Genomic DNA, 15,324 nt, shown 5'->3' with positions numbered 1-15,324 from the left:
GCAGAGCTGGAATTTGAACCCACGACCTCTGATTCCAAATCCAATTCTCTTTCCCCTGCAAAAAATCAAGCAAAAGTCAAAACTCCCCTGATATAGCATTTGTTGTTCAGTAGTTTTTCAGTTGTGTCCAACCCTGCATGAACCCATGTGGGGTTTTCTTTGCAAAGATACTGGAGTGGTTTGCCATTTTTTTCTTCAGCTCATTTTACAGATGAGGAAACTTTGCCTTTTAAATCATAGCACTAAATGTAAGCATGTAGAATGTGGACATGAATATGAGTGATTGAACAAAATATTTTATTTAAGAATTCAAAAGTAAACTTTGCTTTATACTCACCATGCATATGAAAGGCACATTTTCTTTGGGACAATCCTCTTCTTCCAGAAGATATCTATAATTTTATTTTGTTTTGTTTTCTCATGTATCTTTAGAAGAAATTCTTAGATGTCAAATTTTCCCTTTGATTTGGAGCTTCTCCATCGGCAGATCTGACTTCCATGGTTCCCATGTTGGTTACTGATATTTTTTTTTTTTGGTGCCTATCACTGATCATGGCTGCTGGGCAAACACTTTGACAGATTGATCATTAAAAATTTTCAAGCTGCACTGGTTAAATGCGGATGTATAGCAAAGGCATGTGTTTCATTTCAACAGGAAGCTGGAAAACTGAGCACGTTATTTTCAAAGCCAAGATGGCCTCTTCTTTGGGCAATGTAATCTACCCAAGAGAATAAAATAATCAAAGGATGGGGTGTAGTATCCCAGCTCCCCTGTGACGGAAAATGTTTGACCTCCATTCTCCTAGTAGAATAGGCAAAGGAGTAGCAGAACCAAGGGTGTAACAGATGGCACATGAATATAAGAATGTCCCAATCCTGGTAGTTCTCATACTCGTGAGAAATCTGGAAATATCTAGTCAGGGGTTCTTAACCTGTGGTCTGTGAACTTGTTTAACAAATATTTTGATAATTTTATTTCAGTATGATTGTTTGCCATTATAATCCTATGTATTTTATTTTATACATTTAAAAACATTCTAAGAAGGGGTCCATAGGTTTCGCCAGACTGCCAAGGGGGTCTATGACACACAAAAGGTTAAGAACCCCTGATTTAACAGAACATCTCTCCACATTTCAGGTTCATTTTTTAGTTCACATGACTTAATACAAACAACAGCCTTAGGCTAAACCATTCTGGGTACTCTCTGGAGTTTGTAATCTGTTCTGATTCTCTTTTGATAAGTACGAAGAGAAATAAATATACAGTACTTTCTATATGACAGATCTCATCTGAAATGCAACCCTCCAAATACAGAGAATCAGAGTAATATAAAAGAGGCTTACCTTCCTCAGGGTAGCATTCTGGCATGCCATCTGCTCCCATTAGTAAATTACCATAATCATCATGCTGTGCAAGGGTGCCTGGAGGACAAGTTGGGACTGGAATGGTTGGCTCAGGAGTGGTTGGTTCAGGGGTGGTGGTGGTTGTGGTAGCAGGAGTAGTGGTGGTTGTGGTAGTAGTGGTGGTGGTGGTGGTTGTAGTTGCCTTAGTTGTAGTGGGATGAGTTGTAGTTGTGGGTGTTTTGGTTGTTTTGATAACCTCCAAACCCATCAATGGCTTCCCTCCAAGGCTTAACACAGGCTTATCCTGGGCACTAGCCAAAGGCTTGCCGTGTCGTCCCTGACCAAATAAGGGAAGTCCATCAGGGCTCACCACTGGAGTTCCTCCCATATCTAGAAACGACAAAAGACATCATGCCATGACTATAGGTATAAATTGCAGATTTAGTCATAATCTCTTATAGGTTAGGCTAAGCCTAAAAAATCTATAACCACAAATGCAAAATTGTTTAGGAGGACTATTTCTAGGCTATCAGAAACACAAGCCACTTTTGGTAGCTTCTGAATTTAAGCTATCATTAGAGAATGGTCTACCCCAAGGGTTCTGTGGATTGATTTCATCTCTCTCTCTCAGCATACACATATATACATATACACATACATACATATATATATACACATATATATACATATATATAGACACACACATATGCCTTTATTTTCACTTGCTTCTAACTGAAATAGGACATTTCATTCAATTATTTAAAAACATTCTGAGAAAGGGGCCATACACTTCACCAGCCTGCCAAAGGGGTACATGACATCCACAAAAAGTTAAGAACTCCTGGTCTATCTAAACTTGAAAGACCATTTCTGATAAAGATAGATCATGAGTTACAATATTTAATTAAAAAGGGGGCAACATGGCCGGTCTTGGATTCTGGAAGATTTGGTTCAAGTCTCATTTTGACACATACAGTATTGACTCTGTGACCCTGAGTTCATTACTTGACTTCTCATTGCCCCTGGCAACTCTCCAGGACCAGCAGTTGTAGAACAGCTGCTAATCTGAATTAGTAGAGGAGGTTTACTTACTGGAAGTAAGGTCCAAATGGGGGGAGGTATGTGTGGGGGTAAATTAAGTAATTCCAGGACAATGGATGATATGATAATCATATCATGAGCTTTCAATATTTTTTAGATTTTTTTTCTCAGTTAAAATTTTTCTAATTGTTCATTTGCCTTTCATTGTCACAAATTGAGGGATATATATCCCTTCAAAAGAATACGTCATATTTTGGAAAGGACATACTTCTCAAGGACATACTTACATTCTTTTCACCTTAACAAACCAGATGTTAGTTACATATTAGTGACTATTCTTTTTCCAGGTTTCATTGATGTAATAAATAGCCCTTATGAAAATCATTGACCCTTTCCCTACCATGGTTCTACGGTGGAGGGGGTGCCTTTCATGACTGCATGGTTATGAAAGGTAGTGGCAATAATTTATGAGCACATAGCAGAACTGAGAAGTTCAAGGGGACTAAGGGGAAATGGGTAACTATGAAGGGATTTAGAATAAAACTAAGTAAAAAGGTAAGCAAGTGACCAGTGGCCCTTGAGTTGGCATTGCCTAAGAGGCTGAATTTTCCAACAGAACAAAATCTACTCCCTGGTGAGGCATCAGTGCTACAGTCTGGCCCGTGAATCAGGATGTAAATATCACAGACACAAACAATCTCTTGACACTGATGTTAACAAAACACTAACATCATTATGCTGGCATGATTCTGGAAAATACATTCCCCCTACCCATGACACTCCATCCCCAACTCCATGCCTTTCCACTGGCTAGCCATCATGCCTGGAATACTCTATTCACTTTGGCCTCTTGGCTCCCTTCAAGAGTCAGCTCAAATCCCACATTCTGCAGGAAGCCTTTCCAGTTCCATCCATTTCCCTGGCTCATCCCCTACCCTACTGATAATCTTCCCTCTTAGATTAGTTCCTATGTACCTTGTATATACCTTATATCTACAGTCATTTGTATGTTGTCTCTCCCGCTTGGAATGTGAGTTACTTGAGAGCAGGGACCACGTTTTTGTCTTTCTCTGTATTCCCAGCACTTATCACGGTGCCTGGCACGTGAATACATGCTTACTGATGAAGATGTTGATGATTATAATCTGCTCTGTTGAGAGGTTTGGCATAGTATGGGCTGGAGGGCAGTGTCTATGTGTTGCCTCATAAGGATGGACTACAAGTGGTCAAAAGAGTAAAAGGGATTATTATTGGAAAGAATCTATCGGTTCAATGGGGTTTGCTTTTTTATGGTATGATCTGGAATGAATCATCTTTTTTCTCCACCTTGGATATTATTCTACCAAGGACTATATCAAGGATATAGACAGAGACTGGGAAAGTAAGAAATGCCACCTTTAGGCCATTTTTAAAGGAAAACCATTCTAAAGTTGATTTCCATCACACAATTATGAATATAAACACCTAGAGGGAGTCCCAGCGAGAAAATTCCCCCAACCAATTCCATAATCAAACCTGTCCTACCCTTTAAGAACCTAGGGTCTATACTAAGGCATCAGAAAAGGACATCAGTGCAGGTGTCCCCAGGATGCACCTATTCTACAATTTGTAGCCCTATAGACTGTCTAAGGCACTGAGAGATTGGCTTGCCCGGGTTCGCACAGCTAGTATGGTTAATAGCTAATATGTGTCAAAATCAGAACCTGAACTCAAGTCTTCCTGATATCAAAGCAAGATCTCTATCCACTACAATGCACTGATGGAAATAAGTTTTAAAAATATGAAGATGAAACAGAGACATGACACTTCTTAGTTCTCCTTATCTCTGCTCTCAGCCACGATAGTTTCTTACTGAATAATATCCTTAATGGAGATTTTTTAAAATGGGTCTTTCAAAGGGTCTAGTTTCACTTACCCACAATTGTCCGACCATCACCTCCTAGTTTAACCCGAAGAGGATTTCCATGAGAGTCCTGAAGGTACCTTCCTTCTGAATTTAATACCAGCCCCCAATCAAGATCCACAATCTGTTAGCCAATAAAGTGAAAGGAAAGAAGGTGTTGGTCCTGCTTCAATTTTTATTCATTGGTCCAAGAGATTTATGTAGGAGGATCTCATGAAAGGAAGATCAAATATAAACAAACGAGAATCTGCCTGTCTCTTATGTTCATGATTTTTAAAAAATTAGGGGAAACTTTTGTCTTTTATATTTTGCATTTTAAACTTTAAATTTAAGGGGAAAATATCCCCCATCATATTTTGCATTTTAATTGCATATCTGCATACTTGTATGTAGGTTTCTGCAAATACTTGTAATGAAGACTAAAAATAATTTTACCTATATATTTCCCATATAAATTTCCATTCCCTGAACTACCATAAGCATTTTATACCTAATATTTTTAATACAAAGACCAAAAAGTATCCTCATGACAATACTAATAATTTATCTGTCACTAAATCTCATTTTCCTTTTGCAAAACATTTTCATAATTATTTAATCTTCAGGGTTCTTTGATAATTCAGATATCTTTAATTCTGTCAGCACAGGTGCTCACTCCACTGATACAGATGTCAACCAGCCCCCTTTATAACTTAATTTTAAATAATCTTCAAGAATTTCTATGGCCAACCCCTCCTTTCCCATCACCTTGTGGGCAAACTGGCAACTGGTCTCTCCAATCTAAGCCAAGTTGATTCTCAAATAATTAACATTTGGTCCCCACACTGGCCCATAATCAAAGTCTTTTTGAGCATGGTAGGACCTAACAAAATAACCTTTAAGAACCTAGAGTCTATGCAGGGGAAAAGATTGTCATTGGGGGATGCCCAGAATAGATTATGAAATAGTCATTATACTGATAATCACATTTCTTTTATAGATCTAAAAATCAGGGCAATGAGAATTTCATTCTTTGATATACTTATGAAAATAAAAGTTTCTTTGTTAAGATGTAGGGGTGGGGAACCTGTGGACTTGAGGCCACATGTGGCCCCTCTAGGTCCTTGGGTATGGCCTTTTGACTGCGTCCACATTTTACAGAATAAATCCTTTTATTAAGGGGATTTGTTCTGTGGAGTTTGGATTCAGTCAAAGGACTGCTCTTGAGGACTTAGAGGGCCACATGTGGCCTCAAGGCTGTAGGTTCCCCACCCCTGCTAGGATATGCATTCTTCCTCTCTGCCATCAATATTAAAGGTGGCCAATTTTAACCAGGTGGATACCCTGAATTCCAGCGCTTTTAAAAGTGTTGTTACTATTACAATAACAGTGGTCATAATAAAAGGAACATAAACAATGTGTCACTTAATGCCCTACAATATTACGTATGCACAGATTCTCACATTCTAACACTCCACACATGAAAAAATCACTCACTCTTTGGACAAACAAGATTGACATTCTCTTCAATGAGTAAAATTATGCTTGGCCTTATCAATTAATCAATAAACAAGTAATTATTGAGAACCTACAATAGTTATAAAGGTATTGTGTTTGTTGCTGTATTGATAGTTAAATTAAGATTTACTTATATTAATTCTGTCTTGGAATACAACCTATTTCCAAATAAAAATAGTCTATATATGTATATGTATATGTGTGTATGTGTGTGCAATATTTTATTTTGGGGTATGTTTAATCTATTCTGTTTCCATGAATTTTCAAGAGTTCATATCTTAGACATTACAAGATGTATTTTCATGTTACCTGTACCTGAAACACTTCTAAAGATCCTTATTTTTTGAGCTGGGCATTTTGTTGTTATCATGTACTCTTCCTAATTCTTGATAGCCTTTAAGAGATAATAAAACTCTTGACTGTGACATTCAATGCCTTCAATAATCTTACTTCAGTATAACTATCTAACTCCTCTTACTGCTCTCCTTCACATACTTTAACTTCTGGCCAAACTAATATGTTTTCCATCAACTATTCTCATTATTTCCACTCCTATCTCTATACCTTTGATCATTCTTTGGATACAGAATCCTCCCCCTTGGAAGGAATAAATCCTTCTGTTGACATGATGCCCCTTCCAAGAAGTCTTCCATCACTACAGATAAAAGTGAGTTCTCCTCAGTGGAAGAGTATTTCTCCTGGAGCTTTGTTTGGCTCTCCTTTGATATTGAAACATTCTATCCTATATCATACTAATTTGTAAACTGGTCATATGTCATCACTACCTCCATTAGAACATTAGCTCTTTAAGGGAAGAGACTATAATATTTTTCACCTTTGTGTTGCAGATAGCTTGCACAAATTTAAGGAATAAAGACTGGATCTGTGATTTCATTGGTATAGGAGATTCCTAAGGGAGAAGGTTCCCTCTACCAAAACAAGTTGGCACCTTCTCTACAACTTATCAGTCTTTTAGCGCATGGAAAGGTTATATGATAGATATATGTGTCACACAGCTAAGTAGGACTTGAACCCAAGTTTTCTTGGCTTTGAAGTCAGCTCTCCATCCACCAAACTATATTGCCTCCCTTGCTGGATCTATGACTGAAAGCTGTTATTTTCTTAATGAGGTGTTCTTTTTTCAAAATTATAGATCATCATAGTCCTAAACCAGTGAAAGCAATCCTGGTTTAAACATCAAGCAATCAACAATACACACCATTGGTCCCAGCCACAGAGTCATTATTAGGAAAGCCAGAAGGAGATTTGATGAAAAGTGCTCATTAGTCTTGGCTATAGCTAAGAACAAGGAAGATTATTGTATCTATTTTTCCACAGAACTACCATTTCTTTTCCTTCAATACCATCAAAACATCTTGTATTTGTAAAGAAGTTTACCCTACCCACTTTGTTCCTTGAGGGCCATTGATAATTCTCTGTCCACTTAGTTGTCCATTACTACCCGGAAGTATTTTCCCATCTACATTTGGTCTGCCATTATTACCTATGCAGTACAAGAGAATAACAGAACTGAATGAAGTCAATAGGTCAAGAAAGTTTGTTTTATACCAAAGTTTTAAAGAAATACTTTACAACATACAGAAGGACAACCAGGGTTTGAAACCACCAGTTGAAGTATCAGGTTGCAAATGGTCTTAAGCTGTGACTTGTACATTTTCATCTAAAGCTTGTTTAAGCTTTAACATGTTTAAGAGTATTAAGAGCACAATAATGGTTTGTCTATTCTGCATTGCTGGAGAAGCAGGTGTTCTACATTAAATGAATTTTCCACATAACTAAGTTCCCACAACATAACCATTTTTTAAACAAATCTTTTTCTTCATTCATATTGCATATTTCTTTTTTACTATAACGGAGTTTAATGAACATATGCATATTTTAACCTTTTAATGATAAGGTTATCATTGTGAATTATTGTATTATAATAATCAAGTCTTATATAATATAGTATATAGAAATTACAGGGAAGACATAGGAGGCAATATAATTGTAAATGGCTCCCATATCACTTAGCTTTGAAAGTTATTCTGTCTCTCCCTTTTCCTATGGCTTCTCCTAGACAATACTTTGCATATGCTAACTACTTTAAAATGTTTGTTGAATTGCATTGGATTGACTTGACAACAATTGCTATTTCTAATCAGCTGCCTAATTTTACACTAAATGAAGACCCCTTTCCCACTAAGTAAAGTACATGGATTTCTTAACAAGTATATGGAGTTCAAAGGGTTTTATCCTTCCATTTAATTCATACTTCTCATTCTTTTCTAGATGGTTGAAGCTGTCTTAAATCCACTGGATTTATTAATGTATGCAGTATTTTTATTATATTAAAGTATACAGTTACATTTTATTCAGATGATAAATTAAGCTAATAGATAAAGACCATGTCTTCCATTCATTTATTCAATGACTATGTACTGAAAGTCTTCTATACTCAGGTCACTCACTATGCTAGGTACTACCTAAATAAATACATGTATGCTTAAGGCAGAACCCAAACCCCTATTTCATACTGAGATAATGTAGATACCAGGCCACAGAAGACTAAATTCTTTCCTCATTTATAGAAATGTAAGGCTCTTGTTGTTTCCTAAATACATTTGTCTATAGTGCTTCTTTGTTATACCACTCTTTAGTATGTTTTATGAATGTACCACAATAGATGAAATACTTAACCCATTATATCCAAAGCATCTGAGCTTTTCCAAGCTCATGTTCAGATATGTGTTTGTACAAAGTGCCGCTCAAGTGTATCTAAGTACTTTGAATAAGCTGACCTTGTAAAACAGCAAAAATCCTTTGTCAGACTCAGGAGCTAGAATTTGACAATATGGTTGGACACAACCTATGGGACTGAGAATATAGTTCTACCCATGCAAGAGCTACAACACATATCACTTCTGAAAGCATCTTATGAAAAGCAAAGTGAACCAAACATTTGAAAGCACAAGTTACCTGGTCTGTAAGGAGGTCTTGCAGGGTATCTTGAAGGTGAGTTGCGTAATCTTGAGTTTAGCATTCGCTGACGTAGTGAAAGCATGGGTGTGGTGGAAGAATAAGTAAGTGGGACGTGGGTGGTAGTATGCAAGGGTGTACTGCTGATGGGACTCTGGGTATCACGGGAACGTGGAAGAAATTTAGAAGGGGCATTAGTGATTTGTGAGGTTCTTGGAGTACTGCCTAACAGTGGAGGAATAGGACGTTTGAAGGGAGTAGAGCTCTCTTCTTCATTAGATCTTACTCTATGAGGAAAAAGAGAACTTACAGACTTCTCCTTATCCTTGCCAACATTTCTATTTATGTATTTGCCACCAGAGGAAGGAGACCATTTTGAAACTGAAGAAGAAATAGAATCTTCCTCTTTGTTTCTTCTTATATATTCTCTATCATCATCATCTTCATCATCATCATTTGAGACTGACTGGTGAGACTTCAGGGAAGATGACAGAGGACTCTTAGAAGGAGGCTCTCTTTTTGATGGTGTGGATTGGTATAGACTATCTTTTTTCTCTACCGGGGATGTTGTTCTGCTAGGAGCTCGAGCACGGGAATGAACAAAAGGTAAGGTGGGTTTTGCATAGGTTTCTCTGGAGCTACCGGACCTGCCAGCTGGCAAAGATGAACCTGAGCCTCTAGAAGAAGGTGAAGAGGTGTGTCTGTTTTGGGACTTTTCATCAGCATTTCTAGACTGTGTCCCCATTTGCTCCTGTTTGGAAAGGGATGAGGTAGGAGATAATCCATCTTTGTGATGGGTAGAATGTGTATTTATCCTGACATCTTGGTCCTCCAGTTGTGTGCTGTAATTCTGGCTATCATCGTATCTACTTTCTGATTCCTGATGGCTCTGTTGGGAGGTATGAGATGAGAGCTGCCCTCTAGAGTTAGCAGAAAGGGTGGACTGACCAGTTCTTGGTTTAAAGGAAGGGCGAGAGTTGGAATGGACATCTTGTGATGAGGAATAAGAATTTCCTGGTATAGAATGCAACTGTTTTGATTTGGACAATGGATTTTCCACTTCCTTACCCTGATGGTCATGAAGCTGATGTTTAGAAGTAGAAAGATGTGAAGACGGATGCCTTTCTGAAGAAACTGCTGCAGACCTTGAGTCCTGGACATTCATTACCTTTGTGGGTACACTAGACCCTGATTGGTGCTGAGATCTCGTAGAGGGCCTTACTCTGGCAGGAAGCCCCTCTGTTCCTGTGTTTCGATGAGTGTCTTGTGTTTGTAGTTTATTGGGAAAGGATGGTGAATTGCCCTGAGAGTGTGCATCAGAAGAGGATGACTGAGAAGTCAATGGAGACTTTGCATTTTCTATGACAGGAGCTTTTCGGTGAACACTTGACACTCTCTGGGGGATTCTTCTTATGGGATCTGAACTCTGTGAAGAAGGCTGCCTTGAAGAAGAAGGCAGATAATCATTTACAATAGTCGAGGGAAGTGGTTTTTCTTCATCATCTTCTTCCCTTTCTTCTTCATCTCTATCAATATTTGAACTAACCCTTGGATCAGAAATACGATGAGAATGAACCCTAGATGATGTTGTGGACTGAGGGGAGCTAGAAGGCTGTGACCGGGGACCTTGACTACCGCTAACCCTGTTAGGATATCGACTGGCGGAAGAAAATGGCCTACGTCTGGGAAAATTTAAGTTCCCAGAGAAAGGCTGACCTGCTGCCAACCTGGAGCGAAAGGTAGGAGAGGTGGAATCCGTCTGCCTCTTTTTATCTTCTGCATCATAGTCTTCATTGCCGTCATCATCTGAGCCATTCCTTTCATCTGGGGTCTGCTTCATTGAGGGGAGGTGTGAGTGGGTGGCCCTATGACGGGCTGGAGAAGAAACTGTGGACTGTGATGGCACAGCAGAGTTCACGGCTCTTGCCTCCTGATCATTTTTCAGCACACGAGGATGAGATCCAAATCTGGTTGGCAGTGCCCTTGGAGCTCCCCCATGGGAAGAAGTTCTTGTTGCTGGGATTAGAAAACTTGATTTTTCCTCCCAATTCTCTGATGGAGCATTTGTATGAGCAGGCAAATGTGATTTTCCTTCACCATGTGTAGGACTCTTCTCCTGGTGTGGGACAGACTGTCGATTTGATGGTATAGTCAATCGAGAATGCTCTGTGGTTTTAGAAACTGGCTTCCCAGATGAAGGATATTTTGAGTGCAGAGGGTCTTTAATATGTCTTTCTTTCTTGTCATCATCATCATCATCATCAACTGGGTCATTATTAGTGTTTTCGTGAGATGGGTTAACAGAAGTGACTCTGGAAGAAGGATGAGAGTTATGCATTCTCAAATGCCTGGTTTCATCATCATGGAAAGATGAGGATGATGGAGATGTGGAAGCAGACTGTGAATCCTGAGAGGAAGATGAAGAATCACGTGAATCTATGTTTGTCTTCTGGGGTAACGTAGGAATGCGAGCTCTCACTGGGCTCCTTCCAGGCCCTAAGACAGAATGAAAGGATCTACTTGGTAATGGGGGTCTAACATTTCTCTTGGTGTCTTGGATCTTAGACTGTGATACTGGTGACTCTGAATGGGAATCCAAGTCATCATCAGTGACTTCTGTTGACTGGAGATCAGAGCCTAATTCTGTTCTCTTTTTAGGGGGTAGATGGGATTTACTATGGACATCACTATTAGTCACAAGTTTATTCTTTAAATCAGGAAGTGAGGTTTTTGCATCTCTCCCTTTGGGAGAAAGAGGTGAGTGAATGTGTTTAGAGGGAGGGACTTTTTGTGAAGGCTCAGGCTTTTTAGGATCCAATTTGTCTTCCATATCCATTCTCTGATGAGCATTTGGATCACTGGTGACAGCTGCAATAGAGTTGTAAAGAAAATTAACCACAGCTATAAGGCAGTAAATGATCATTTATGATAGCATGGAGGAAAGGATATAATCAACTACTAAAAAACATACCAAGTAATATATTGGAATAACAAATAACTTTTCTCCCCCTGGTCACAATAACCAAAAGGAAAGATGTACTTCCCTTTATGCAAGAGATGTGATCCTGAAGGAAAAAGAAGAGCAAATAACTTGACTTTCTGTAAACTGGATCAAATTTTAACATTTTAAAAGAATTTTATTCCTTTATATTTAATAGAAATATTCAAAGGAATCATGAGGTGAATCCTTTAGTCAAGCAAAGGATTTGTTTGTAATGTGAGTAATCAACTCCAAATTATCTGCTTTAAAAGTTCAAATTTGTATATCAGTTTTTATTAAGGTAGGCTATCCAAATATAATTTTCAATGTGTCCTAAATGAGATGGAATAGTGTGGCACAGGCATTGAGAAGTCTTGGATTCAAATCCTGCCTCTGTCATTTATGAGCTGTATGACCATAGACAAATTACCTAATCTCTATGTGCCCCAGGCAATTCCATTAGATTTATCTAAAAAGTCATCACTGAGGGGCAGCTAGGTGGCACTGTGGATAGAGCACTGGCTCTGAAATCAGGAGGACTTGAGTTCAAATCCGGCCTCAGACACATAACACTCGCTAGCTGTGTGACTCTGAGCAAATCACTTCACCCCAATTGCCTCACCAAAAAAAAAAGTCATCGTTGAGTTGCATTGGTAAAAGGAGTTTCCAAAATTCTTATTTCCCACACTGACACAGTTACACAGATCTCCCCATAGTTGTATATAAATGAGCTAGAATAGGTCTTATTATAGGCTAAGAGAATGAGAAAAATTTTGATGCTGAATAATTGTTACCGCAAATCGCATGAAGTGGAGTACATGACCTGCATGGTGTACTTTCAAAGTCACCAAAAGGCCTTCACATTTCTTATGCTCCAAAACATGCCCTCTTCCCTCTCCTGTCTGATGCCTGAACATTCTTTCAAAAGGGACAAAACCTTTGTTTCATAATTGGAAAGAAGGCTTAGAATGCAGCAAGGCCTTGAAAGGCCTAACGTGTATAAGATTAATATCAGAGCCTTTCTTAAGAATAAGCTTTAACAGAGGGTGGACACTGGTTACCTAATAGTAAGTTGGTGTTGTGGATGAAGAGTGTAGATAGGGAAGAGTGGGAGATCCAAAGGCGAATATGTATGGCTAGTCTAAACAGCACACAGTGAAATAAAGCATTGGCAATTACCTAGTTAATTTAGGTGTGGGTGGCCAAATAAGATAACTCATACCTATGTACATAGGACAAAAAAAAAAAAATAAATAAAAACCAGTACATTTTGAAGCCTGAGTTAATTTGACTAGCTGTCAAGATTGATTGGATAAACTGGTTCACTGCCAATTCTTTCCTTCACATTTTTTGTTCAGGCATAGTTCAAGTACATATAATACAAAATAAACTTAAAACCAATATTGTGGTCAAAGGGGAGCAAAATAACCAAAGCAACAGCAAAAGTGTCCATGTTTAACATCTAAATGTTTCATTTCTCTTTTATTTTCAATATAAAATTAGAGAATGACATCAGTTAAACTATAATTAATGACATTTTCATCTTACATGGGGAATTTAGTGCAACCTGACGAGGAACAATCTATTTTTAAAGGAATCACTATGTGAGATTCTTTATTCCCCTTTTAGAAATTTCAATGCAAATTTGTGATAAAATCTATCTATCCAATACATCTTGATTCAGGACTATAATCTCAGGTAACACAAGACAAAGAGCCAGGATGATATATGAGAGACAAGGACACAGTGAGAGAGCAATGAACACAAGATGCTTACTTGTTGGCATAGCGACAATGAAGGCTTTAGACTGAGGACCCTGTCCTCTCCTGTTTGCGGCCCGGATTTTGAAAAGATAGCGTTCCCCAGGCTGCAGACCATCCACTATGGCAGAAGTAGTCTCTCCAGGATAGGTGAGGGACTTTGCTCCAAATGGTTTGAGAGCCGGGGCGTATGAAAGAATGTATTCTGAAATGATTTGGCAGACGGTTGGAAGGAGGAAACTGAAAACAGTCCTGTGTCCAGCAGACAGACTGTATGGGTAGGATGAATTAGAACGTGCATTACTAAAATTAAAACACTAGCAATGCACGTCAAGTCAACAGCCGGAGTACAAAGACATGAGAGAAGTTGAACTAGCATTCATTCAGGCTACTAGACAGGATATGTAGTTAATTAGCTAGCAATTTTGTATTTTAAGTAAGTTAAGCACATGGAATTCAGGAAGCAAATCTTAATGGTATTTACCAAAAACATTTACACAGTTTTTTTCTTTATTGCCTATCACCTCGTAATTCCCTGTGATGGAAAAAATCAAGTGAGAAGCCACAACTACTAAAGATTGAATCTAATTAACTGGTGACAGCTTTAAGTTTTTTTTGTTTATTAAATTGTGATTATTTTGTGTTAGTGCTTTAGTTACCAAGTCGCTGATTTAATGTAGATAAATTCCAGATTGAGAAGGTATTTATGTATGGTGGCGATTACGATATTTTAGATCAAAGTATGCAATGGTAAAATTAATTTGATAACATTCAAAAGGTGGGATAAGTCAAATATTTCGGTCTTATAAAGATTACTTCAATCCTGTAATGCTATTTTGATGCTAGTACTCTGAAAATAAAGATTATATTCAATAGTGATAAAAATAAAATGCCTTTGTTGCAGAAATGATTAAGTAGTACATTATGTCCTAAAACATATCATTCTTTTCAGTACCAACCAACTTCTCAATGCAACTGGTGATTTTTACTTTGTATAACATAGTCATTTGTGGTGGTGAAAAGTTAAGAAATGGAGAAATTCATTATTCAAAGCCACATTGGTAAAATATGGAGTTTGGATTATACTCTGTTGCATGAGGGATAGGGAGCAATTCCAATCATGTACAGGATCTACTATTCTATAGTATCACTTCCTATACATAGCAAATGCAACAGTTATTATGAATGTCAGATCTTGAAACTTAAAAAAAATTGTAATAAGAATGCCAGTCTAGGAATGGATGAGAAATGTGAACAGAGAGGAACTATTCAGCCAGATGCTTTTGCTTTAGGAACTCAGTGGCAACTGGGCTTTCTGGCTATGTAATTAACTGTCCACTCACCAAAAATTCCTTCCAGCCTTTAGACTAGAACCAGAGTAAGAAAAATGAAAAACCATGTAACAGGAGAGACAAAATACTAGACAAAAGTAGTAAATCATCTCAAAATAGAGAAAATCTGGATAACATTGATGGCTTCTTAAATGAGACCTTTCCTATCCATATCAATAAGGGACCATCTGCTCTACATAACTAACATGCAGTTAGCCCACACACAAATATGTACACAAATACGTGTATACATGTGTACATATGCATCTCTTTATATATGTATACATATATATTTATGTATAACCACCTACATTATTAAGGGCAAGATTTGTTTACTATATTCTCAGAAAACATATTTGAGAATTGACAAGCTGAGAATAATTTATTCAGTTTGTATATTTTATATGTAATTATATTTTAAAACCATATTTCGTCACTAAGAGACTTGGACAAAAAGAATATAAATCCATCATCATTAGGCATTCTCGC

General features: G+C 37.8%; 1 protein-coding gene across 3 annotated transcripts in view; it reads right to left on the bottom strand.

Moving 5' to 3' along the window:
* Positions 1-15,324, bottom strand: part of LOC114031534 (fibronectin type III domain-containing protein 1-like) — a 121,883-nt gene that overhangs the window by 33,046 nt on the left and 73,513 nt on the right. For 2 of the 3 annotated variants that reach the window (XM_027846667.1, XM_027846668.1), the window contains 5 exons: positions 13,521-13,709; positions 8,765-11,632; positions 7,189-7,289; positions 4,301-4,412; positions 1,345-1,734 (listed from right to left, as the gene is read on the bottom strand). In XM_027846667.1, coding sequence (XP_027702468.1) covers positions 1,345-1,734; positions 4,301-4,412; positions 7,189-7,289; positions 8,765-11,632; positions 13,521-13,709 — 3,660 coding nt within the window. The remainder of the gene's footprint in view (positions 1-1,344; positions 1,735-4,300; positions 4,413-7,188; positions 7,290-8,764; positions 11,633-13,520; positions 13,710-15,324) is intronic. The other variant, XM_027846669.1, reaches the window with a different exon arrangement.

Source organism: Vombatus ursinus, unplaced genomic scaffold (genome assembly GCF_900497805.2).
Source record: "Vombatus ursinus unplaced genomic scaffold, bare-nosed wombat genome assembly UNPS02015175.1, whole genome shotgun sequence".
In the NCBI taxonomy this organism is placed as follows: domain Eukaryota; kingdom Metazoa; phylum Chordata; class Mammalia; order Diprotodontia; family Vombatidae; genus Vombatus; species Vombatus ursinus.
The sequence above is the reverse complement of the archived record's forward strand: the minus strand, read 5'-3'. Positions and strand labels throughout refer to the sequence as shown.